At 50.3% G+C, this 26834-nt stretch overlaps 1 protein-coding gene and 3 long non-coding RNA genes across 6 annotated transcripts in view; 3 read left to right on the top strand and 1 right to left on the bottom strand.

Annotated features, from left to right (window-relative positions):
• Nucleotides 1–1362, top strand: part of LOC148638370 (uncharacterized) — a 29448-nt gene extending 28086 nt beyond the window's left edge. For all 3 annotated transcript variants that reach the window (XM_088623373.1, XM_088623371.1, XM_088623372.1), the window contains 4 exons: nt 66–113; nt 485–540; nt 870–1033; nt 1162–1362. In XM_088623373.1, coding sequence (XP_088479499.1) covers nt 66–113; nt 485–540; nt 870–1033; nt 1162–1263 — 370 coding nt within the window. In that variant the 3' untranslated portion in view covers nt 1264–1362. The remainder of the gene's footprint in view (nt 1–65; nt 114–484; nt 541–869; nt 1034–1161) is intronic.
• The window catches only part of LOC148638367 (uncharacterized), a 244654-nt gene that overhangs the window by 197843 nt on the left and 19977 nt on the right, over nt 1–26834 (top strand). The gene's annotated exons all lie outside the window — the stretch shown is intronic.
• LOC148638368 (uncharacterized) overlaps nt 1–26834 on the bottom strand; it is a 51246-nt gene that overhangs the window by 21485 nt on the left and 2927 nt on the right. Inside the window, exon 2 of the long non-coding RNA XR_015931052.1 lies at nt 14240–14385. This is a non-coding gene — a long non-coding RNA (uncharacterized LOC148638368). The remainder of the gene's footprint in view (nt 1–14239; nt 14386–26834) is intronic.
• Nucleotides 14338–16974, top strand: LOC148638369 (uncharacterized). Its single transcript, XR_015931055.1, has 2 exons — nt 14338–14422; nt 16684–16974. It is a non-coding gene; the product is annotated as an uncharacterized LOC148638369 (long non-coding RNA).

Genomic DNA, 26834 nt, shown 5'->3' with positions numbered 1-26834 from the left:
CTTCAGCTCTGTTCGCCGATGTCCCACCAGCCCGTCTCTCTCTCAGCCTGTCTCTTGACTTGCAGGAGGAAGAGGAGGTGGAGACAGCTCCTTCGGCAGGAGAGAGGAAGGAGGTCAGTGCTGGTCCCACCCTGCCTCCTGTCCTGTCTGTGGTGGAGTTTCGCCGTCTTGTCTGTCCCTGGGTCTCAGTGTTTCTCTCTCTTTCAGCCCTGTCTGTCAGTGTCTCTCTCCTCCTCCTCTCTGTCCTCAGTGTGTCTCTCTCCTCCTCCTCTCTGTCCTGTGGTGTCCAGGCAGTGTGTCTCTCTCCTCCTCCTCCTCTCTGTCCTGTGGTGTCCAGTGGGTCAGTATTAGTGGGCTACACCCAGGCTCACTCACTGCGAGTGTGATCTCAGCAGAGTCTCTGTGCTCTTGGGACACTTGACTCACCTGTCTCTCTCTTTCTCTCCCTGTGCTGTCCCTCTCCTGCCCCCTCTCTCCCTCCAAGGACTCTAGCTGGAGGAGGTCCAATCACCACCTCCTGTGAGACAGAAAAAAAAGAAGGTGGGTAATGCTCTGATCCTCTCTTTACTCCTGTCCAGTGTCCAGTCAGTGTGTCTGTATGAACCCCTCTCTCTCTCAGTGCAGTGTTCATGTACTGGAGTGTCCAGTCAGTGTGTCTGTATGAACCCCTCTCTCTCTCAGTGCAGTGTTCATGTACTGGAGTGTCCAGTCATGTGTCTGTGTGAACCCCTCTCTCTCTCAGTGCAGTGTTCATGTACTGGAGTGTCCAGTCAGTGTGTCTGTATGAACCCCTCTCTCTCTCAGTGCAGTGTTCATGTACTGGAGTGTCCAGTCCGACTCTTAACGTGACTCTCCTGTCTCTGCTTCAGAAGCGCTGGTGCATCTTTTTGAAGTCCCTGAGCTGCGTGTCGGTGGAGACAGAAGATCAGGACGAGCCAATGGAAGTGGCGGAGACCGTTGCTCAGGAGAGGAAGAGCGAGGGAGAGGAGGAGCAGGCTGCCGGGAAGGACAAGAAGAGGAAGAGGAGGTGCAGGTGAGCAGACAGGGGGGTGCCGCCCGGTCATGTCTGTGATTCAAGGAGGAGTCTCCTCTTGCTGTTTGATGTCATGGTGACGTCTGTGTCTGTGTCCCTCACACCTGCAATAACAATATTCTTTCCAGGTTCCTTTCCTGGTTCTGTGCCTGCTAAGATCTGGACTGGACTGTGCTGGACCGGAGCTGAGGGGCCCCAGACTGTGCTGGACCGAAGCTGAGGGGCCCTAGACTGGACTGGACCTAACCTGAGGGTCCCCAGACTGGACTTAATCTGTATTGTAATTTTTGTTCTTTTGTTAAGCATCATTAAAATGGTTTTAAAAAAAATCTGTTTAGCTTTTGTTTTTTTCCCTCCCCCTCCCTGAAACGAACGAACAGAGTCTGTCCTTCTCTTTCATCCCGGAGAGTTTGTGGTTGACGGATTGAGGCTGAGAGCCCTCGTCGTCAGCGTGCCACCAGTTGGCGGGGATATAGCAGGGGGGGCATCGTGTCCAATACTCTTTGAAACGAGACAGATTTCAAGCCACCTCCGTCTGAAGAGAAGGAAGTCGACCACGAAGTCCAGGGTGTCCTAGGAAACTCTTTAGCCATCGTTTGCCCAGCAGCCATCTCACCCTGCAGCTCCCAGCTGGCAGCCCCCTCCCCACTGGAGCCCAGCAGGTGGGAGCCTGGTCAGTACGTGGAGGGGAGACTCCTGGGAAAAACTGAGGTTGCTGCTGGGAGAGGTGTTAGTAGGGCCAGCAGGGGGCGCTCACCCTGCGGTCTGTGTGGGTCCTGATGCCCCAGTATAGTGACGGGGACACTGGACTGTAAACAGGCGCCATCCTTCAGATGAGACGTCAAACCGAGGTCCTGACTCTCTGTGCTCATTAACAATCCCGGGCTGTTTCTGGAGAAGAGTAGGGGTGTTACCCCAGTGTCCTGGCCTGATTCCCCCCCTGGTCTTGACCCATCATGGCCTCCTAATCACCCCCGTCTCTGAACTGGCTCCATCCCTCTGCTCTCCTCCCCACTGAGAGCTGCTGTGTGCTGAGCGGACTGGAGCATCATCCAGGTGGGGGTTGCACACTGGGGGGACTGGAGGGGATCCCCCTGACCTGGGAAGAGCTCTGAGGGGAGGGTCCAGACTTATTAATTATTATTATTATTCGTGCTGCACTGGGCTTCAGTCCTGGCAGTGAGAGGGGGGACTCTGTGATCAGGACAGATACTTATGACTGTATAATAATACACGATAGAAATGGAAAAAGGGTAGCGCTGTAGTCTCTTCGAAACGTTTTGAACTGCCAGAAGAAGTTTTCACAACCCGGACTCATGAAGGTACAGGTCTTCTCCCTTCGGCCGGAGCAAGGTGTATGGTGTCCTGGTGATTGCTCCCGTTTTGAACGGAGTTTAATGTTGCGTTTCTACTTTATTAGAGAGAGGCACTGAACATCCTGTGATGGACTGGTGTCCTGTCCAGGGTGTGTGAGTGTGTGTGTCCTGTGATGGACTGCTGTCCTGTCCAGGGTGTATGAGTCTGTGTGTGTCCTGTGATGGGCTGGTGTCCTGTCCAGGGTATGTGAGTGTACTGTAATGGACTTATATCCTGTGAAGGACTGCTGTCCTGTCCAGGGTGTGTGTGTGTCCTGTGATGGACTGGTGGATCACAATATTAATTCTCCTCCTTGATTCCCTCATTCATCGCCAGAGTGAAAGCGGGACACGGCAGTAAAAGCTCAGCCCTGCGGGTGGTGGTCCTCTCGGTATTTTTTTCCCCACGGTTTGAAACAGAAACAGCCGGGTGGTGTTGTAGAGAGGTCGACGTGCCCGGTTTTCCTCGTCTGCGAAGCCCGTTTTTTTTGGGGGGGGGGGGTCGCAGCGCTCGGAAAAGAAAATGGCGTTTCTTTTCCCCGCAGGACGTGGCGTGGCCCGAAATTTCCGCCCTTGGGCGCTAGAGGGGAGTGGAGGTTGGTCTTTCTTTGATTTGGGGTTCGGGGGGGATGCTAATTTCACTGAACCAAACCCCACGGAAACCCGTGTTGGACGTGGGGGTGCTGAATGCGCCCTTGACGTGATTTTGTCTTTAAATTCAAGTGCAGCTTTTGTAACCCTTGGGCCGGAAACAGCTGGACCCGTTTCCCCTGCCTGTCCGAGGTGGCGACTACCGGGGTCGTACAGGGACACCCGGCTGGGTGCGACGTCACGGAGGCGTCACAATGAGCCGCCTGACGTCACAGAGCGGCGGATTCTAGCGGGGGGCGGCGCCGGAGCCCCATGAGCTCAGAGGAGTGAAGAGAGAAGAGGAGGAAAGCACTATATAGTCTTTTCTAAACACGTGTTTCTTCCAATAAAGTTACTTCGACTTCAATCGTTAGTTTCAGCTTCAGAATCGCTCTTCAATATCCCCGTGAAATCGGTAAGTCAGTCAAAAGCGCCGCTGGCGAGAAATAACAAAATAAGTGGAGAAGTAAGTTGTTTTTCTTACCGTTACTCCACTCTTATGGGTGTGATCGTGCTGTAAAAAGATATTGAGAGGAGGTGCACCTCTACACAGAGAGTGGTGGGGGTGGGGAACAAAGCCAATACCCTGGCTTCTCTCCAGACACAGCTGGGTGAGCTCCTCCAGTCAGGACAGGAGGCTCTACTGTACACAGAGAGTGGCGGGGGTGTGGAACAAAGCTGATACCCTGGTTCCTCTCCAGACACAACTGGGTGAGCTCCTCCAGTCAGGACAGGAGGCTCTACTGTACACAGAGGGTGGCGGGGGTGTGGAACAAAGCTGATACCCTGGCTTCTCTCAGGACACAGCTGGGTGAGGTCCTCCAGTCAGGACAGGAGGCTCTTCTGTACACAGAGGAGGGCGGGGGTGGGGAACAAGCCGCCCAGCTGTGTGGCTCCGCCCCCTCTCCTCCGCTCTGTGACTCTGCTTGTCTCGGCAGGACGATGGACCGACAGAGATGCCTCACGGCCGTGCGCGGTCGCAGCAGGACCCGGGCCCGGCGAGGCGTCGTAAGTCCACCCCTCCCGCCCACCATCCAGCGTCCAGCGTCCAGCGTCCAGCCCTCCTCCGACTGGCCTCTCCGCCCCCAGCAGCGCTCGCTGTATTATAATAATAATAATAATAATAATAATAATAATAATAATAATAATAATAATAATAAACTTCACTGATAGAGCACCTTTCACACACATAGCAGCGCAAAGCGCTTGACAGACCAGGTCTCACGGTAACACCTCTAGACGAGGAGAGACACTTCCAGTGGTGATCTTGACTGAGGACACGCCTCGGCTCAAGAGACAGGGTCGCGGGTCCGAGGAAAACCAAGCTGCAGGTCCATTATGGCCTTCTGACAGCACAGATTGCCTCTGGATGTCCCACACTCTTCCTGGACCCACTGTAGAGACTCACCTGTCCAGACATTCACTGGACACACTGGATACACTCACCTGTCCGGACTCTTACTGGACACACTGTACACACTCACCTGTCCAGACTCTTACTGGACACACTGTAGAGACTCACCTGTCCAGACTCTTACTGGACACACTGTACACACTCACCTATCCAGACTCTTCCTGGACACACTCACCAGTCCAGACATTCACTGGACACACTGGATACACTCACCTGTCCGGACTCTTACTGGACACACTGTACACACTCACCTGTCCAGACTCTTACTGGACCCACTGTAGAGACTCACCTGTCCAGACTCTTCCTGGACACACTCACCTGTCCAGACTTTCACTGGACACACTAGATACATTCACCTGTCCGGACTCTCACTGGACACACTGTACACACTCAACTTTCCAGACTCTCACTGGACACACTGTACACACTCACCTTTCCAGACTCTCACTGGACACACTGTAGAGACTCACCTGTCCAGACTCTTACTGGACACACTGTACACACTCACCTGTCCAGACTCTTACTGGACACACTGGTCAGACTCACCTGTCCAGACTCTCACTGGACACACTATACACACTCACCTGTCCACACTCTCACTGGACACACTGTAGAGACTTACCTGTCCACACTCTCACTGGACACACTGTAAAGACTCACCTGTCCAGACTCTCACTGGACACACTGTACACACTCACCTGTCCGGACTCTTACTGGACACACTGTAGAGACTCACCTGTCCAGACTCTCACTGGACACACTGTACACACTCACCTGTCCACACTCTCACTGGACACACTGTAGAGACTGCCCAAGGCCCCTAGTCTCGACACGACTGGGCTTGGCTATTTGGTTAGAGCTGTCTCAGAGATGGGCTGTTTGGCGTTTTCACAGGTCACACCGGTCAGGCCGAACCCGGACTGGCAGCGGGAGAGGTCCCGGCCCAAGTCCCGGTGCTTTTCCGTAAGTCTGACCCGGTCGCCTTCCGCGAAACTGGACCGGCCGCCCTGTGGTGGGCCCGGTGCCCCACATCTACCCTACAGCTCCCACCACTGACCCCTAAACTCCCGATACCCTACAGCTCCCCACACTGACCCCTAAACTCCCGATACCCTATAGCTCCCAACACTAACCCCTAAACTCCCGATACCCTACAGCTCCCCACACTAACCCCTAAACTCCCGATACCCTACAGCTCCCCACACTGAGCCCCACAGTCCTGATGTCCGAGAGGTCTCTGCTTGCTGTAGTGATTGAGTGAGCTCTGTGGACCTGACCTCTGTCTTGTGTCCTCGTTTCCAGCATCTCCTAGTGGTCCGGCATTTCACCAGACATGAAGGTGAGATCTGGGGAGGAGACAGAGCACCCCCTAACACCCATGAGCTGGGTTACAGGGTAAGACAGCTTCATACTCTTGAACACATCTGTCTACACTCTTACTGGACACACTGGACACACTCGCCTGTCCGGACTCTTACTGGACACACTGTACACACTCACCTGTCCAGACTCTTACTGGACACACTGGACACACTCACCTGTCCAGACTTTTACTGTCCACACTCACCTGTCCAGACTCTCACTGGACACACTGTAGAGACTCACCTGTCCAGACTCTTACTGGACACACTGTCCACACTCACCTGTCCAAACTCACACTGTCCACACTCACCTGTCCAGACTCTCACTGGACACACTCACCTGTCCAGACTCTCACTGGACACACTCCACACTCACCTGTCCACACTCTGACTGGACACACTGGACACACTCACCTGTCCACATTCTCACTGGACACACTGTACACACTCACCTGTCCAGGCGTAGTCTCTGCTCCTCATCCCCCCTGCGTTGTGTTTCCCCCTCTTCCCGCTGGACAGAATCCTGTGGTGTCTTCGTGTCTCCCCGAGCTCGTCCTGGAGAGGGCGGCCGAGCTGCAGCTGGAGCTCCCGGGGTCGCCCGGCTCGTCCCGCTCAGTGTCCCCCCCCTCCGCGCCCGAGAGCCCCCTCCGCTCCCTGCCCCCGGCCCCCCCCTCCGGCCCCCTCAGGCCCCTGCCCGCCCCGCCCCGCCGCCCCCCCTTCCTCCCCGCCATGCCCCTCGAGCCCCCCCTGCTGCCCGGGGCGGTGCCCCTGCCACTGCCCCCGCCGGTCCTGCCCCCCATCGCCCGCCCGGCCCCGCCAGGCCCCGCCTGGTGCTCCCCGGTGGGGAGGGTAAGGAGAGAGGCTGAGATGTCTGACGAGGCAAGTGGGGCAGTCTGTCCGTCTGTCTGTCCTTTTCTCTGTCCGTCTTTTCTTCTGTCCATCTGTCATTTTCACTGTCCTTCTGTCCTTCTGTTCGTTTCTCTGTCCATCTGTCCTTCTGTTCGTTTCTCTGTCCATCTGTCCTTCTGTCCTTTTCTCTCTTTCTGATCATCAGTCCATCTGTCCTTTTCTGTCTTTTTGTCCGTCTGTACTTCTCTCTTTCTGTCCTTCTGTCTGAGTCTCTTTTTCTCTGTGTCTGTCCCTCTCTCCCTGTCTCTCTCCCTGTGTCTTTCCATGTCTCCCTGCTCTCTGTCTGTCCTCCGTTGTCCCAGCTGGGTCTCTCTCCCTGTGTCTCTTCGTGTGTCTCCCTGTCTGTCTCTCTGTCTGTCCTGCGTTGTCCCAGCTGGGCCTGTCTCCCCGGCTCTCTGCCTTCAGCTCTGTTCGCCGATGTCCCGCCAGCCCGTCTCTCTCTCAGCCTGTCTCTTGACTTGCAGGAGGAAGAGGAGGTGGAGACAGCTCCTCCGGCAGGAGAGAGGAAGGAGGTCAGTGCTGATCCCACCCTGCCTCCTGTCCTGTCTGTGGTGGAGTTTCGCCATCTTGTCTGTCCCTGGTTCTCAGTGTTTCTCTCTCTTTCAGCCCTGTCTGTCAGTGTCTCTCTCCTCCTCCTCTCTGTCCTCAGTGTGTCTCTCTCCTCCTCTCTGTCCTGTGGTGTCCAGGCAGTGTGTCTCTCTCCTCCTCCTCTTTGTCCTGTGGTGTCCAGGCAGTGTGTCTCTCTCTTCCTCCTCCTCTCTGTCCTGTGGTGTCCAGTGGGTCAGTATTAGTGGGCTACACCCAGGCTCACTCCCTGCGAGTGTGATCTCAGCAGTGTCTCTGTGCTCTAGGGACACTTGACTCACCTATCTCTCTCTTTCTCTTTTGTGGTTGACGGATTGAGGCCGAGAGCAGGGCAGTGTTCATGTACTGGACTGTCCAGTCGTGTGTCTGTATGAACCCCTCTCTCTCTCAGTGCAGTGTTCATGTACTGGAGTGTCCAGTCAGTGTGTCTGTATGAACCCCTCTCTCTCTCTCAGTGCAGTGTTCATGTCCTGGAGTGTCCACTCCGACTCTTAACGTGACTCTCCTCTCTCTGCTTCAGAAGCGCTGGTGCATCTTTTTGAAGTCCCTGAGCTGCATGTCGGTGGAGACAGAAGATCTGGACAAGCCGATGGAGGTGGCGGAGACCGTAGCTCAGGAGAGGAGCAGGCTGCCGGGAAGGACAAGAAGAGGAAGAGGAGGTGCAGGTGAGCAGACAGGGGGGCGCCGCCCGGTCGTGTCTGTGATTCAATGAGGAGTCTCCTCTTGCTGTTTGATGTCATGGTGACGTCTGTGTCTGTGTCCCTCACACCTGCAATAACAATATTCTTTCCAGGTTCCTTTCCTGGTTCTGTGCCTGCTAAGATCTGGACTGGACTGGACTGGACTGGACTGGTTCGGAGCTGAGGGACACCAGACGACTGGACTGGAGCCTAGGGACACCAGCTTGGACTGGACCGGAGCTGAGAGACACCAGACTGGACTGGACAGGAGCTGAGGGACCCCAGTCTGTGCTGGACCGAAGCTGAGGGACACCAGACTGGGCTGGACTGGAGCTGAGGGACACCAGACTGGGCTGCACTGGAGCTGAGGGGCCCCAGACTGGACTGGACCGGACCGGAGCTGAGGGGCCCCAGACTGTGCTGGACCGAAGCTGAGGGACCCCAGACTGGACTGGACCAAAACTGAGGGTCCCCAGACTGGACTTAATCTATATTGTAATTTTTGTTCTTTTGTTAAGCATCATTAAAATGGTTTAAAAAAAAATCTGTTTAGCTTTTGGTTTTTTCCCTCCCCCCCCCACCAAAACGAACGAACAGAGTCTGTCCTTCTCTTTCATCCCGGAGAGTTTGTGGTTGATGGATTGAGGCCGAGAGCCCTCGTCGTCGGCGTGCCACCAGTTGGCGGGGATATAGCAGGGGGGGCATCGTGTCCAATACTCCTTGAAACGAGACAGATTTCAAGCCACCTCCGTCTGAAGAGAAGGAAGTCGACCACGAAGTCCAGGGTGTCCTAGGAAACTCTTTAGCCATCGTTTGCCCAGCAGCCATCTCACCCTGCAGCTCCCAGCTGGCAGCCCCCTCCCCACTGGAGCCCAGCAGGTGGGAGCCTGGTCAGTACGTGGAGGGGAGACTCCTGGGAAAAACCGAGGTTGCTGCTGGGAGAGGTGTTAGTAGGGCCAGCAGGGGGCGCTCACCCTGTGGTCTGTGTGAGTCCTGATGCCCCAGTATAGTGACGGGGGACACTGGACTGTAAACAGGCGCTGTCCTTCGGATGAGACGTCAAACGGAGGTCCTGACTCTCTGTGCTCATTAACAATCCCGGGGTGTCTCTGGAGAAGAGTAGAGGTGTTACCCCAGTGTCCTGGCCTGATTCCCCCCCTGGTCTTGACCCATCGTGGCCTCCTAATCACCCCCCTCTCCGAACTGGCTCCATCCCTCTGCTCTCCTCCCCACTGAGAGCTGCTGTGTGCTGACCGGACTGAATTGTCATCCAGGTGGGGGCTGCACACTGGGGGGGCTGGAGGGGATCCCCCTGACCTGGGAAGAGCTCTGAGTGGAGGGTCCAGACTTATTATTATTATTATTATTATTATTATTCGTGCTGCACTGGGCTTCAGTCCTGGCAGTGAGAGGGGGACTCTGTGATCAGTACAGATACTTATGACTGTATAATAATACACGATAGAAATGGAACACAGGATAGCGCTGTAGTCTCTTCGAAACGTTTTGAACTGCCAGAAGACGTTTTCACAACCCGGACACGTGAAGGTACAGGTCTTCTCCCATCGTCCGGAGCAAGGTGTATCGTGTCCTGGTGATTTCTCCCGTTTTGAACGGAGTTTAATGTCACGTTTCTACTTTATTAGAGAGAGGCACTGAACATCCTGTGATAGACTACTGTCCTGTCCAGGGTGTGTGAGTCTGTGTGTGTCCTGTGATGGACTGCTGTCCTTTCCAGGGTGTGTGTGTGTCCTGTGATGGACTGGTGGATCACAATATTAATTCTCCTCCTTGATTCCCTCCTTCATCGCCAGAGTGAAAGCGGGACACGTCAGTAAAAGCTCAGCCCTGCGGGTGGTGGTCCTCTCGGCCACACGGGGGCGCTGTGGCCCCACGGGGGGGTTATGTTCAAGTCCCGCTGGGAATCGCACCGACGCGGCGGAGTTCGTGAACGTCCCAGACACCAAGAAAACGAGAGAGAGAAAAAAGGTCGTTTTCGGGGTTCAAGAAGCAACCCCGAGATTCAGAGTTTCCCCGCTGAGCTTACTCTGCCGAAAACACGCAGGTTTTATTTTTTTCCCGTGCCCCCCCCTCACACAGGCCATTTCTGTAGCATGAAGTTGTGTTTTTTTGCGCGGCGGTCGGTGAGGGGCGAAATTGTATTTATTTTTTTCCCACGGTCTGAAACGGCCGGGTGGTGTTGTAGAGAGGTCGACGTGCCTGGTTTTCCTCGTCTCCGAAGCCCGTTTTTTTGGGGGGGGGTCATGAGGTCCCACGCAGTGCTCGGAAAAGAAAATGGCGTCTCTTTTCCCCGCAAGACGGGGGGGGGGAACCCGTGTTTTTTGGACGTGGCGTGGCCCGAAATTTCCGCCCTTGGCCACTAGAGGGGGGTGGAGTTTGGTCTTTCTTTGATTTGGGGTTCGGGGGGGATGCTAATTTCACTGAACCAAACCCCACGGAAACCCGTGTTGGACGTGGGGGTGCTGAATGCACCCTCGACGTGATTTTGTCTTTAAATTCAAGTGCAGCTTTTGTAACCCTTGGGCCGGAAACAGCTGGACCCGTTTCCCCTGCCTGTCCGAGGTGGCGACTACCGGGGTCATACAGGGACACCCGGCTGGCCGCTGAGAGTTGGATAAATAACATTTCCACCCAAAAAAAAATGTGGACCCGGCGGCCATTTTTGTTTCGCGGCCGAGCCGTGAGCGCGTCGGGGGCGACGTCACAGGGGCGTCACAGTGAGCAGCCTGACGTCACAGAGCGGCGGATTCTAGCGGGGGGCGGTGCCGGAGCCCCGTGAGCTCAGAGGAGTGAAGAGAGAGGAGGAGGAAAGGACTATATAGCGCTTAATAAACACGTGTTTCTTCAAAAAAAGATTCGCGGGTTACTTCGACTTCGATCAAATCACAGTTTCAGCTTCAGATTCACTCTGAAGTATCCCCGTGAAATTGGTAAGTCGCTCAAAAGCGTCGCTGGCGAGAAATAACAAAATAAGTTGAGAAATAAGTTGTTTTTTTTAACATTACTCCACTCTTATTGGTGTGATCGTGCTGTAAAAAGATATTGAGAGGAGGTGCACCTCTACACAGAGAGTGGCGGGGGTGTGGAACAAAGCCGATACCCTGGCTTCTCTCCAGACACAGCTGGGTGAGCTCCTCCAGTCAGGACAGGAGGCTCTACTGTACACAGAGGGTGGTGGGGGTGGGGAACAAGCTGCCCAGCCCTGTGGTTGAAGCCGATACCCCGGCTTCTCTCCAGACACAGCTGGGTGAGGTCCTCCAGTCAGGACAGGAGGCTCTACTGTACACAGAGGGGGGCGGGGGTGGGGAACAAGCCGCCCAGCTGTGTGGCTGCGTCCCCTCCCCTCCCCACTGTGACTCTGCTTGTCTCGGCAGGACGATGCACCAACAGAGATGCCGCACGGCCGTGCGCGGTCGCAGCAGGACCCAGGCCCGGCGAGGCGTCGTAAGTCCACCCCTCCCGCCCGCCAGCGTCCAGCGTCCAGCCCTCCACCGACTGACCTCTCCGCCCCCAGGAGCGCTCGCTGTATTATAATAATAATAATAAAGCTCCACACTCTGACCCCTAAACCCCCGATACCCTATAGCTCCCCACACTGACCCCTAAACTCCCAATACCCTACAGCTCCCTACACTGACCCCTAAACTCCCGATACCCTACAGCTCCCCACACTGACCCCTAAACTCCCGATACCCTACAGCTCCATACACTGACCCCTAAACTCCCGATACCCTACAGCTCCCCACACTGACCCCTAAACTCCCGATACCCTACAGCTCCCTACACTGAACCCCACAGTCCTGATGGCCGAGAGGTCTCAGCTTGCTGTAGTGATTGAGTGAGCTCTGTGGACCTGACCTCTGTCTTGTGTCCTCCAGACCTGAAGGTGAGATCTGGGGAGGAGACAGAGCACCCACTAACTTTCCTGAGCTGGGTTAAAGGGTTAGACAGCTTCTTACTGTTGGACACACCTGTCCACACTCTTACTGGACACACTCGCCTGTCCGGACTCTTACTGGACACACTGTACACACTCGCCTGTCCAGACTCTTACTGGACACACTGTACACACTCACCTGTCCACACTCTCACTGGACACACTGTACACACACACCTGTCCGCACTCTCACTGGACACACTGTAGAGACTCACCTGTCCGGACTCTTACTGGACAAACTCACCTGTCCAGGCGTAGTCTCTGCTCCTCATCCCCCCTGCGTTGTGTCTCCCCCTCTCCCCGCTGGACAGAATCCTGTGGTGTCTTCTTGTCTCCCCAAGCTCATCCAGAAGCTGGAGAGCGCGGCCGAGCTGCAGCTGGAGCTCCCGGGGTCGCCTGGCTCGTCCCGCTCGGGCTCGCCCGGCTCGTTCCGCTCGGTGTCCTCCCCCTCCGCGCCCTCGAGCCCCCTCCGCTCCCCGCCCCCGGCCCCCCCAACCGGCCCCTGCCCGCCCCGCCTCGCCGCCCCCCCTTCCTCCCCGCCATGCCCCTCGAGCCCCCCCGATGCCCGGGGGCGGTGCCCCTGCCCCTGCCCCCACCCGTCCTGCCCTCCATCGCCCGCCCGGCCCCGCCAGGCCCCGCCTGGGGCTCCCCGGTGCGGAGGGCAAGGAAAGAGGCTGAGATGTCTGACAAGGCCAGTGGGGCAGAGTCTGTCCGTCTGTCCTTCTATCCATCTATCCTTCTGTCCTTTTCTCTGTCCATCTGTCCTTTTCTCTGTCCCTCTGTCTTTCTTTCTTTTTCTCTGTCCTGTCCTTCTGTCCATCTGTCCTTCTGTTTTTCTGTCCTTCTGTTCTTTTCTCTGTCCTTTTCTGTCTTTCTGTCCATCAGTCCATCTGTCCTTTTCTCTGTCTTTTTGTCCATCTGTACTTCTCTCTTTGTGTCTTTCTGTCCTTCTGTCTGAGTCTCTCTTTTTCTCTGTGTCTGTCCTTCTCTCCCTGTCTCTCTCCCTGTGTCTTTCCATGTCTCCCTGCTCTCTGTCTGTCCTCCGTTGTCCCAGCTGGGTCTCTCTCCCTGTGTCTCTCAGTGTATCTCCCTGTCTGTTTCTTTGTCTGTCCTGCATTGTCCCAGCTGGGCCTGTCTCCTCTGCTCTCTGCCTTCAGCTCTGTTCCCCGATGTCCCGCTAGCCCGTCTCTCTCTCAGCCTGTCTCTTGACTTGCAGGAGGAAGAGGAGGTGGAGACAGCTCCTCCGGCAGGAGAGAGGAAGGAGGTCAGTGCTGGTCCCACCCTGCCTCCTGTCCTGTCTGTCCCTGGGTCTCAGTGTCTCTCTCTCTTTCAGCCCCGTCTGTCAGTCTGTCCCTCGATCTCAGTCTCTCTCTCTCGGCCTGCTGTCTGCCTGTCCCTGCCTCTCTGTCTCTCTCTCTTTCAGCCCTGTCTGTCCCTTTGATCTCAGTGTCTCTCTCTCGGCCTGCTGTCTGTCTGTCCCTGCCTCTCTGTCTCTCTCTTTCAGCCCCGTCTGTCAGTCTGTCTCTCTCTCTCTCTTTCCTCTCTCTCTCTCTTGGTTTGTTTGTCCCTCAAACTCAATCTTTCTCTTTGCCTGCTGTCTTTCTGTGCCATCATCTTTGTCTCTCTCTCTCCTTCCTTTCTGTCTCTCTCTGTCCTGTGGTGTCCAGTCAGTGTGTCTCTCTCCTCCTCCTCTCTGTCCTGTGGTGTCCAGGCAGTGTGTCTCTCTCCTCCTCCTCTCTGTCCTGTGGTGTCCAGGCAGTGTGTCTCTCTCCTCCTCCTCTCTGTCCTGTGGTGTCCAGTGGGTCAGTATTAGTGGGCTACACCCAGGTCACTCACTGCGAGTGTGATCTCAGCAGAGTCTCTGTGCTCTTGGGACACTTTACTCAGCTGTCTCTCTCTTTCTCTCCCTGTGCTGTCCCTCTCCTGCCCCCTCTCTCCCTCCTCGGACTCCAGCTGGAGGAGGTCCAATCACCACCTCCTGTGAGACAGAAGAAAAAGAAGGTGGGTAATGCTCTGATCCTCTTTTTACTCCTGTCCAGTGTCCAGTCAGTGTGTCTGTATGTACCCCTCTCTCTCAGTGCAGTGTTCATGTACTGGAGTGTCCAGTCAGTGTGTCTGTATGAACCCCCCTCTCTCTCTCAGTGCAGTGTTCATGTACTGGAGTGTCCAGTTAGTGTGTCTGTATGAACCCCTCTCTCTCTCAGTGCAGTGTTCATGTACTGGAGTGTCCAGTCAGTGTGTGTGTATGAACCCGTCTCTCTCTCTCAGTGCAGTGTTCATGTACTGGAGTGTCCAGTCCGACTCTTAACGTGACTCTCCTGTCTCTGCTTCAGAAGCGCTGGTGGGTCTTTTTAAACTCCCTGAGCTGCGTGTCGGTGGAGACAGATGATCAGGATGAGCCGATGGAGGCGGTGGAGACCGTGGGTCAGGAGAGGAAGAGCGAGGGAGAGGAGGACCAGGCTGCCGGGAAGGACAAGAAGAAGAAGAGGAGGTGCAGGTGAGCAGACAGGGAGGCGCCGCCCTGTCGTGTCTGTGATTCAAGGAGGAGTCTCCTCTTGCTGTTTGATGTCATGGTGACGTCTGTGTCTGTGTCCCTCACACCTGCAATAACAATATTCTTTCCAGGTTTCTTTCCTGGTTCTGTGCCTGATAAGATCTGGACTGGATTGGACTGGTTCGGAGCTGAGGGACACCAGACGACTGGACTGGACAGTCCAGCTAAGATCTGGACTGGACTAGACTGGACTGGAGCTGAGGGACAGCAGACTGCGCTGGACCGGAGCTGAGGGACCCCAGACTGCGCTGGACCGGAGCTGAGGGACCCCAGACTGCGCTGGACCGGAGCTGAGGGACACCAGACTGGGCTGGACCGAAGCTGAGGGACCCTAGACTGGGCTGGACCGAAGCTGAGGGACCCTAGACTGGGCTGCACTGGAGCTGAGGGACACCAGACTGGACTGGACTGGAGCTGAGGGGCCCCAGACTGGACTGCACTGGAGCTGAGGGGCCCCAGACTGGACTGCACTGGAGCTGAGGGGCCCCAGACTGGACTGCACTGGAGCTGAGGGGCCCCAGATTGGACTGGACCGGAGCTGAGGGGCCCCAGACTGGACTGGACTGGAGCTGAGGGACCCCAGACTGGACTGGACCGGAGCTGAGGGACCCCAGTCTGTGCTGGACCGAAGCTGAGGGACCCCAGTCTGGACTGGACTGAAGCTGAGGGGCCACATTCTGGACTGGACTGAAGCTGAGGGGCCCTAGACTGGACTGAAGCTGCGGGGCCCCAGACCGGACTGGACTGAAACTGAGGGACCCCAGACCCCAGTCTGGACTGATGCTGAGGGACCCCAGACTGGACTGTGGAAAACTTTCACATTATCTCCACCTGAGTCCTCAGACCGTCTGCATGACCTTGTATTATTAAGTATTATTTTAAGGTCCTGTGATGATCGTAAGATGGGGGGGGGGGGTCACTAAATAAACCCTTGACATTGATCTGTATTGTAATTTTTGTTCTTTTGTTAAGCATCAATAAAAAATTTTTAAAAAAAATCTGTTTAGCTTTTGTTTTTTTCCCTCCCCCCCCCCCGGAACAACGAACAGAGTCTGTCCTTCTCTTTCATCCCAGAGAGTTTGTGGTTGATGGATTGAGGCCGAGAGCCCTCGTCTTCGGCGTGCCACCAGTTGGCGGGGATATAGCAGGGGGGGCATCGTGTCCAATACTCCTTGTAACGAGACAGATTTCAAGCCACCTCCGTCTGAAGAGAAGGAAGTCGACCACGAAGTCCAGGGTGTCCTAGGAAGCTCTTTAGCCATCGTTTGCCCAGCAGCCATCTCACCCTGCAGCTCCCAGCTGGCAGCCCCCTCCCCACTGGAGCCCAGCAGGTGGGAGCCTGGTCAGTACCTGGAGGGGAGACTCCTGGGAAAAACTAAGATTGCTGCTGGGAGAGGTGTGAGTGGGGCCAGCAGGGGGCGCTCTCACCCTGCGGTCTGTGTGGGTCCTGATGCCCCAGTATAGTGACGGGGGACACTGGACTGAAGGCGCCGTCCTTCGGATGAGACGTCAAACGGAGGTCCTGACTCTCTGTGCTCATTTACAATCCCGGGGTGTTTCTGGAGAAGTGTAGGGGTGTTACCCCAGTGTCCTGGCCTGATTCCCCCCCTGGTCTTGTCCCATGATGGCCTCCTTATCACCCCCCTCTCTGAACTGGCTCCATCCCTCTGCTCTCCTCCCCACTGAGAGCTGCTGTGTGCTGAGCGGACTGGAGCATCATCCAGGTGGGGCTGCACACTGGGGGGTCTGGAGGGGATCCCCCTGACCTGGGAAGAGCTCTGAGTGGAGTGTCCAGAACTGGACCGGGGACACAGACCTCTGGACTGACTGGACCGGGGACACAGACCTCTGGACTGACTGGACCGGGGACACAGACCCCATGGACTGACTGGACCGGGGACACAGACCCCATGGACTGACTGGATCAGAGTCACAGACCCCCGGACTGACTGGACCAGGAACTGCCTGGGATAAATCAGTGAATCGATCTGTCAGATCAGCCAACCCTCTGACAACCCAGCAAGCAATTAGATCAGTCAAAAATCGAGTTAGTTAATGAACAAGTTAGTTGAGTTAGTCAATGATCAATTAATCAGTCTGGGCTGTCAAATGATTTTTTAAAAGCTCTCCCTGCAAAACCAAAGTCAGCTCTCCCACTGGTTTCTGGAGCTGGTGCTGAACTAACGTCTTTCATTCATTCCCAGACTTAACAACATCCAGCACCACCACTCCTGCTCCCACAAGTCACAGTGAGTATGGCTGGAACACCACTTCAAGGGTGTGCACTGGGAACACTGGGTATCCTCTGAACACTGGGCGTGCACTGGGAACACTGGGTATCCACTGAACACTAGGCACTAGGGAACACTGGGCCAGGATGGCTTTGCTGTACCTAATCAAACTCTGTTTCTCTTTCAGACTTTAATAAAAGCAGCGCTAATTGTTCAGGTGAGAAAGTATATAACTTCATTAAGGGTCTCCGACCTCTATATGAATTAAAAATAAATTATATGCTGTTTAAAGGGGACAGCGGGGGCTGAAGTAGACAGGATGGCTGTGCAGGGCGTCATCAAACTCTGTTTCTCTTTCAGATTGTGATGCATGTTGCACTGATTGTTCAGGTGAAAAAGTATATAACTTCATTAAGGGTCTCCAGCCTCTACATAAATGAGGAATAAAAGATACGTTGTTTGCACATTGGTTAAAGGGGACAGAAAGGATGCCTTTGTTGTTCCCTGATGTCGTGGGCAGAGCCCAGACACAATTATCCCTAAGTGATACTCACAATACTACATCATGCTTGTGTTACATAACGCTCATATTACATTACATTTGTATTTCCTTCAGAAAAACGCAGGATATGTTGGTGGAGACCTATTAAGGGTTTCTGAAGTCTACACTGGGCAGGTCAAACTCTTGCTCAAGATATCCTCTTCGACAGGAAGCAGGCCTGTGCAAACTGCAATGACCCAAAAGTACGACCTTTATTAAAAATGGTTAATGACGGTAGCTAGCGATTGTTAAACAAGGTAACAGATATAGAAGACAGACAAAAAAAAACACCCTAGATCAGAGAAGGACTGCTTTCCCCTCTGGGTAAGAAAGGCCGACTGCATTTCCGGGGGAGGAAAGCTGCTTTAGAGGAAACACCGGAGAAGCAGAACTCAAACACTGGGAACACTGGGTATCCTCTGAACACTGGGCGTGCACTGGGAACACTGGGTATCCTCTGAACACTGGGCGTGCACTGGGAACACTGGGTATCCTCTGAACACTGGGCGTGCACTGGGAACACTGGGTATCCTCTGAACACTAGGCGTGCACTGGGAACACTGGGTATCCTCTGAACACTAGGCGTGCACTGGGAACACTGGGTATCCACTGAACACTAGGCGTGCACTGGGAACACTGGGTATCCTCTGAACACTGGGTGTGCACTGAGAACACTGGGTATCCTCTGAACACTAGGTGTGCACTGGGAACACTGGGTATCCTCTGAACACTGGGTGTGCACTGGGAACACTGGGTGTGCACTGGGAACACTGGGTATCCTCTGAACACTGGGTGTGAACTGGGAACACTGGGTATCCTCTGAACACTGGGTGTGCACTGGGAACACTGGGTATCCTCTGAACACTAGGTGTGCACTGGGAACACTGGGTATCCTCTGAACACTGGGTGTGCACTGGGAACACTGGGTATCCTCTGAACACTGGGTGTGCACTGGGAACACTGGGTATCCTCTGAACACTGGGAGTGCACCGAGAACACTAGGTATCGGTGTACAGATGCAGCCATTCAAAATGGGTGAGGTATTTCGCGGCATACCGCGACACGCCCACCGGGGTATCACGCGGTTCACGTGTGTCACGTGACTAACTACCCGGCGTCGCCTTGTAAAACCGCCAGGGGGAGCTTAACCTCTCATGTACAGCATTTGAGCCTTTAATTTTGAACTGTGTATTACAGCATGTTAATCATCAGTCATTAAAATGTTGGTATATTTTATGAAAGCTAGATTGCTCAGTTGGACAAAAGTACACAACCTACCTTTATCAGAAATATTTATGCATCAAAGCCTTTACTGAAGATATTACTAATAGTATTAATAATGGATGACTTTGGACAAGCTGTATACTCAAAGTATAATTTCTTTAGCACATTTGTACAAGCACTTGGAATCTGTCCAAGCCATACTTTGTCAGGCATTTTGTTTTACTTCAACGGGCATAAAACCTTCCTTGCTTTTAACAGGGCGTTTCATAATTTCTAACTACGAAAATGATTTAAAATGCGACACCTATCATTCAACTAGAGCTTAAAATATCACAAGGATCCTCAAGAGCACAGCAAAGAGTGTATTAAAAGACACTTGTATTTATCAACGCTTTCTTTTCTTATGGAACCACTTCAGAGGGGTGTTCCAGGAATCGGCACTTTAAAGAAAAAAATACACACCAGTAATCCATTTCTCCCTAAACATTGTAAGCTTCGAAGTCTTTAACTAACGTGATACCGGAGTCAACAAGCATACTTTTAGAATTTGATTAAAAGGGAATATAATATGGAATCGCGTATCTCAAGAATTTAATAACGGTATGATTATATCCGTGTACAGCGGCAGGGCTGTGTAGGGCTGTTTCCCCTGCCTGTTCATGCGAGCTGTCTTGTAGCCTACTGGTCTATGTGCGTGACTACCAACTGGCAGGTTGTGTGTTTGAATCCAGCTGGTGCTGGACTTTTCATTTTTATTTATTTATTTTTTAATCGCATAACATAAACATATTACCGTATGCAAACTGTACTGTATACAGTATGTATATGTATATTTAATGTCTTAACTGTGCCCGTTTAAGTATTGAATATTCATATCTAATTTTACCACTGAAGGGAAATCTTAGTAGCTGAGCATAAAAAAATAGGAGCATACTGTAACGCGTGTGAAGGCCATAAACGGTATTAATTTTGGAACATAAACATACAGTATATGGCTGGTCTCGGTACTTTAAAGAAAACATACACGAAACATGGTTTCATTATGAGCAGAATCGGTCTTGAGATATTTTTAACTTGATTTACAGTATTTGAGAGGTATGTCTTAACACCGATACTACAGTGCTTAAGTACTGCTCACGTATACAGTGCCTTGCGAAAGTATTCGGCCCCCTTGAACTTTTCAACCTTTTGCCACATTTCAGGCTTCAAACATAAAGATATAAATGTTTTATTTTATGTGAAGAATCACCAACAAGTGGGACACAATTGTGAAGTGGAACGAAATCTATTGGATTTTTGAAACTTTTTTAACTAATAAAAAAATGAAAAGTGGGGCGTGCAAAATTATTCGGCCCCTTTACTTTCAGTGCAGCAAACTCACTCCAGAAGTTCAGCGAGGATCTCTGAATGATCCAATGTTGTCCTAAATGACTGATGGTGATAAATAGAATCAACCTGTGTGTAATCAAGTCTCTGTATAAATGCACCTGCTCTGTGATAGTCTCAAGGTTCTGTTGAAAGCGCAGAGAGCATCATGAAGACCAAGGAACACACCAGGCAGGTCCGTAATACTGTTGTGGAGAAGTTTAAAGCCGGATTTGGATACAAAAAGATTTCCCAAGCTTCAAACATCCCAAGGAGCACTGTGCAAGCGATCATCTTGAAATGGAAGGAGTATCAGACCACTGCAAATCTACCAAGACCTGGCCGTCCCTCTAAACTTTCAGCTCAGACAAGGAGAAGACTGATCAGAGATGCAGCCAAGAGGCCCATGATCACTCTGGATGAACTGCAGAGAACTACAGCTGAGGTGGGAGAGTCTGTCCATAGGACAACAATCAGTCTTACACTGCACAAATCTGGCCTTTATGGAAGAGTGGCAAGAAGAAAGCCATTTCTCAAAGATATCCATAAAAAGTCTCGTCTAAAGTTTGCCACAAGCCACCTGGGAGACACCCCAAACATGTGGAAGAAGGTGCTCTGGTCAGATGAAACCAAAATCGAACTTTTTGGCCACAATGCAAAACGATATGTTTGGCGTAAAAGCAACACAGCTCATCACCCTCAACACACCATCCCCACTGTCAAACATGGTGGTGGCAACATCATGGTTTGGGCCTGCTTTTCTTCAGCAGGGACAGGGAAGATGGTTAAAATTGAGGGGAAGATGGATGCAGCCAAATACAGGACCATTCTGGATGAAAACCTGTTGGAGTCTGCAAAAGACCTGAAACTGGGACGGAGATTTATCTTCCAACAAGACAATGATCCCAAACATACAGCAAAATCTACAAAGGAATGGTTCACAAATAAACGTATCCAGGTGTTTGAATGGCCAAGTCAAAGTCCAGACCTGAATCCAATCGAGAATCTGTGGAAAGAGCTGAAAACTGCTGTTCACAAACGCTCTCCATCCAACCTCACTGAGCTCGAGCTGTTTTGCAAGGAAGAATGGGCAAGATTTCAGTCCCTCGATGTGCAAAACTGATAGAGACATACCCCAAGCGACTTGCAGCTGTAATCGCAGCAAAAGGTGGCTCTACAAAGTATTAACGCAAGGGGGCCGAATAATTTTGCACGCCCCACTTTTCATTTTTTTATTAGTTAAAAAAGTTTCAAAAATCCAATAGATTTCGTTCCACTTCACAATTGTGTCCCACTTGTTGGTGATTCTTCACATAAAATAAAAAATTTATATCTTTATGTTTGAAGCCTGAAATGTGGCAAAAGGTTGAAAAGTTCAAGGGGGCCGAATACTTTCGCAAGGCACTGTATGTTTCAAGGTTTATATTATGCATTTCATACGGTCAAATTACTTTTGAGCAACTAATAAGAACCGCGAAACGATATGCGTTTTCGTTTCGTTTTGTGCTGGGACCCGTGGATTGATTAGAGATATCAAGTACATACAAGTCATTTTTTAAATGTTGTAGTTTGTCTTGAAAAAATGTTACGAGTACATCATCTATCAACAATTACACAGGTTATGTTTCCATATTGCGGATTTTGGTTACGTAATATTATTTTCTAGATTTCACGTTGTGAATATGATGGGATGTCTGATGGGATGTTTCTAAAAATCCATCCTCTGTAAAACATCTTCTCTAGTTGTCCTGCATATGTATTCGCTAATGAAGCTGTGTGTTCTGAGCCTGGATCTCTACATTTCTGTATGAACCAGCTTAGAGGGCTAAAGACAGCTTGTGTTTAAATTGAGTGTAAGGCAATTTATGCTTCTAAAGTCATGGTCAGCATTTATTTTTGTACTGTGCTGTAAACTTGTTCTGTGCTAAGTCACATTATTTTATAGCGTTTTTATAGCGTTATCAAATACGGTGTTACTGTAGTTTACCGAGTCCCATGTCACATGGTCTGTGATTGAAACCTGTAAAACCGGTTTAATTCGTCACAGCCAGCACTCTTTAGGTGTGAGGGTCTTCTGCTCAGAATGAAACGCTAAAATGTTTGTGTATATTCTAATGGTAGTGGGGGCAGGGTGTGTGGGAACAGGTTTGGTTGAAATTGCATTGGAGATCTATGTTCTTCACACCTGAAACATTTTCTCTGAAAGCATTTTCTTCGCAGTTTAACCGATCTTGTTACAGCATGTTACAGTTTACTATTATTAACCATATTAATTTTAAGTGCTTAATGTAAAATCTTGTAAAAATATATTTTCATTGTTCAAATATACATTAAGTCTGACTATCATATAATAAGTTAAATACAAAACTAAAGAAAAAATAGGGTTAAATATAATTCAAAATATTTTGCTAACAATGTTAACTGTTTATGAATAATAAAATGTATTAACTAAGGAGTAGGATGGCACAGTTGTTAGTATGTTTTTTGTTTTGTTTCTTTTTCATAAATACAACAGTAGTACCTGATGTCTCAGTGGCTTTCAAAATTAAATTATGCATGCAAACCTGTGAACTAGAAAGATAACCAAGATATCCATCCATTATATTCCATAATATCCATGAAATATATGGCGCTGAAATATGTGTGACACAGTGGTGGCCTGACACGGTGAGGTGCCCTGGCAGCTGTATGATGCAGTGGTGGCCTGGCACAGTGAGGTGCGCTGGCAGCTGTGTGATGCAGTGGTGGCCTGGCACGGTGAGGTGCGCTGGCAGCTGTGTGATGCAGTGGTGGCCTGGCACGGTGAGGTGCGCTGGCAGCTGTGTGGTGTGACGCAGTGGTGGCCTGGCACGGTGAAGTGCGCTGGCAGCTGTGTGTTGTGACGCAGTGGTGGTCTGGCACGGTGAGGTGCGCTGGCAGCTGTGTGATGCAGTGGTGGCCTGGCACGGTGAGGTGCGCTGACAGCTGTGTGATGCAGTGGTGGTCGGGTATGTAGAGGTGCACTGGCAGCTGTGTGGTGTGACGCTGTGGTGGCCTGGCACGGTGAGGTGCGCTGGCAGCTGTGTGATGCAGTGGTGGCCTGGCACGGTGAGGTGCGCTGGCAGCTGTGTGATGCAGTGGTGGCCTGGCACGGTGAGGTGCGCTGGCAGCTGTGTGGTGTGACGCAGTGGTGGAAATGTTCACCATGTTTCACCATGCTGAAAATGTTTGTACCAGACTTTTTTGAGGCCTGTTTAATTGTGTCTGAAGTCTGATGTTGTAAATTTTATTGTTAAAAAGATCCATGAAAATGTCACTACTGAAGTTAGCTGGTACTGTTGGTATTGTAAGTGGCAAGTAGAGCTCATATTTTAGATTTTGTGTAGTTGCTAGCTGAACTGTGTGTTGGATGCACATGAATATATTCATTATATGCCAGCGCACCTCACCGTGCCAGGCCACTACTGCGTCACATAGCTGCAAGCGCACCTCACCGTGCCAGGCCACCACTGCATCACACAGCTGCCAGCGCACCTCACCGTGCCAGGCCACCACTGCGTCACAACACACAGCTGCCAGTGCACCTCTACATACCCGACCACCACTGCATCACACAGCTGCCAGCGCACCTCACCGTGCCAGGCCACCACTGCATCACAACACACAGCTGCCAGTGCACCTCTACATACCCGACCACCACTGCATCACACAGCTGCCAGCGCACCTCACCGTGCCAGGCCACCACTGCATCACAACACACAGCTGCCAGTGCACCTCTACATACCCGACCACCACTGCATCACACAGCTGCCAGCGCACCTCACCGTGCCAGGCCACCACAGCGTCAGAGATTAAATAAAACCTCACTCGCACCAAACAAATTTATATTTCTAAATATCACAACATGATCGGATTTAAGTCATTTTAATAACAATGAATAGTCACCTAGGCATTACAATATAAACATTTATATTGATTTAAATAACGTTTTGATTTAAATCGCAAATGCGGGTTTAAATATATGTGTTTTTTGATTCACAATCAGACAAATGCCACATAAATTGATATCTTTGTCTTCTAAGTATCTTAATAAACTTTCAGCATAGCTTTCTCCCCGTTTAGATTTATTTTGGGATCAAAAGTGGAAAGATTAGATTGTAATCGTTTTTATTTTTTAAATACATTTTAGAAAAGTGTAATCTATACTAAAAAGCTGTACACCACCTGCTATAAAGATACATATTGTAATACTTTCGGGTTCGGATAGGACAGACACAAGAACTCAGACTTGCGGAGTTAAAGCAAAATAAAGCCTTGATTTTATATATCACCTTTAAAAGTGGCATCTCAAAGCAAAGTAAATACCCAACACTGATTGTACCCATCTGTCATGCTAATAAAGCAGCTTGAATTAAATTGAGAGGGGGGGGGTATATTTGCTTTGTGTATAAAGTACATTGTGAATGTTTTCACAGCCTTCACTTTGTCGTTTTTATGCCATTTTTTGACCACGCACGAATATTCCTATGTCCGTATCTTCGCAAGGGAATCAGTGTGAATTTTAATACTAATTAAATGACCGCGGGCACTTTCCACCCCCTCTACATTCTCAGAGTAGAACAGACTAATCTTCTAATGAAAGACGGTCCACCCCCCACGGACAGGAAAAGTGCCCACAGGCACTTAAACTTAATATGGTCAGTAACAGTAAACAGTAACATGGTCAGAAGGAGCACGTACAAACGTTTCCGAAATAACCACATGTAAGACTCTGATGCTTAAAATGTTTAGGGAGAAAGTGGAATACTGGTGTGTATTTTTTCTTTAAACTACCAATACCAGCCATATACAGTCTGTAACGTAGGGATTTCTATATGTCTTTATTTAGTGGTTACATTAGTGACAAAGGCTAAACTTTTAGCTTCAGTAACGTGTACATATCTACCCTTTTTATAAAACGACTTGGTTGAAAACTGTTCCAGAGCCACTGTTGTTTCATCAGTGAAAAGTACATCATGAAATGCCTCTCCCTGTTCAATCCACTGGAAAAAAGAAAAGGAGCATAAAGCTTCTGATGGTCATAAACGATATTCATTTAGGAGCAGCATCAGAGGTATGTTTTTAACTGCACTGCATTGGAGAGAATACCATAGTGTGTTTTTTTTTTTTACTCCCTGGCGGAAACTGGCTTCCAGAAGAATCAGTATGGCTCAGAGATTAAATAAAACTTCACAGACATTAACGAAGAGCATAACGCGTGTACTGTATACACTGCAAGTACAACCCCCCTCTCTGCAGGAGTGCTGGCTGTGACGAATTGAACCGGTTTCACGGGTAGGAGGCGAGATTTCCAGCGAAAGACACCTCCCCCCCTCAAAAACCCAGTAAGTACAGTACTTACTAGTTAAAGGCTAGGCTCCCGACTACGGTGAAAGGAACCCTTCTTTTATTAGAAGACAATGAACATATTTTAGCCCTGAATGAATTAATAGCAAACATGGTTTACATAAAAGACATTTTTCCAAGAAAGTTTAGCCTTTGTCACTAATGAAACCACTAAATAAAGACATAAATATAAAAATCTTAAGATTTTTAAAATACATGACTTTGCTAAAATTTATTTGAAAATAAAAACAATTACAACCGCCAGGGGAGAGAGAGAACAGGGGAGGGATGTTGGTTTTGCATAAGGGGCGGGGCTATGGAAATTAGGTCTGTTTGGGAATGTGTAGTTACATGTTCTGGCTGTTTGTGAATTATCGTTGTTGAGTATGGAGTGTTGAGGTATTGATTTTGTGTAATGCTTTATGTTGAAAATTGAGGTGGATTTTGTTTATGATAAAGAGGATAAACTGGGATGGGAGGAGGGTTTGGTTTTGCATAAGGGGCGGGATTATGATAATTGGTGGAATTTGCGAGAGTAAAATGGTTTGATATATTTGATTTTGTATTGTGGTTGTTATCTATGTTTTTGGTTGGTATTATGTTTATATGGTTGTTTTTGTTGGTTGGTTGTTATTATGGTTATTAATAATACGATCTATAGTTGAAATCTGAGCCTAAATAAAAAGAAAAAGCAAGTGATTAGGTTTATGAGCAATCTAATTACTTATTCGTTTAAAACGCTATATAAAATAAAGTTTATGATTAATTTGCTGGACAGAGCGGTGAACATTATTATGCATAAGACAAAGATAACGATCCTGATCAGTTTAGAAATCTGTGTACGCTGTAAGGTTTTAACTTCTTAAACTTTTAAAATACACGTTTTGAATAGAAAGAAATCCTCTTCCTGGTACAGTATGTATAGCAAACCAGCACGTCTTTTTTCTCCAATCAGAGGGGTGTCAGATGGTGTCAGCCAATCACCATTCTGAAGCCCTACCATAATCTCTGGTATGGGGAGACCCCAGAATTCTGTCCCATAGTTTAGACAGATGATAGATACTTTTATTGATCCCGTGAGGGGAATAAAGTAAATCATTTTCATTTTAGGAAATTATTAAACACTCGGTTAAAAGCAAAGGAGATTGTCTGTTATAGTGGACATAAAAACAAGAGTTCGCTGGCATTATATCCTGGAAGACACAGACCGGCGCCAGACCGGTAAATGCTTGATGAACTAGGGATTGGACAGTTTCCAAGCGCTTGTACAATCAATGGAAATGTTCAAATAAATGTGCAAAAGAAATAAACAAAATAATCATTTATTTCTTTATCATATTGGGTAGCTAATGTCCTCTCTCTGCTAGTTAGTGGCTGTGTTTCTGCGTTGGGTAGCAACGGGTGACTGTTCTCAGGCGGAAGATGTAAACAGCTTAATGTTCGTGTTAAATAATTTTTTTAAATTAAAATTCATTCTATACAGCAATCGCATATTTGGGTACCGTTTCATAAAACTTTCATGCTTAAAATGTTTAGGGAGAAATGGAAGACTGGTGTGTATTTTTTCTTTAAACTACCAAGACCAGCCATACACAGTACAGTTTACATACATACAGTAATGTTTATGTTC

The sequence above is a fragment of the Lepisosteus platostomus genome, assembly GCF_059453375.1.
Source record: "Lepisosteus platostomus isolate fLepPlt1 chromosome 5 unlocalized genomic scaffold, fLepPlt1.hap1 SUPER_5_unloc_1, whole genome shotgun sequence".
Lineage (NCBI taxonomy): Eukaryota > Metazoa > Chordata > Actinopteri > Semionotiformes > Lepisosteidae > Lepisosteus > Lepisosteus platostomus.
This window is presented reverse-complemented; position numbering and strand designations above follow the sequence as displayed.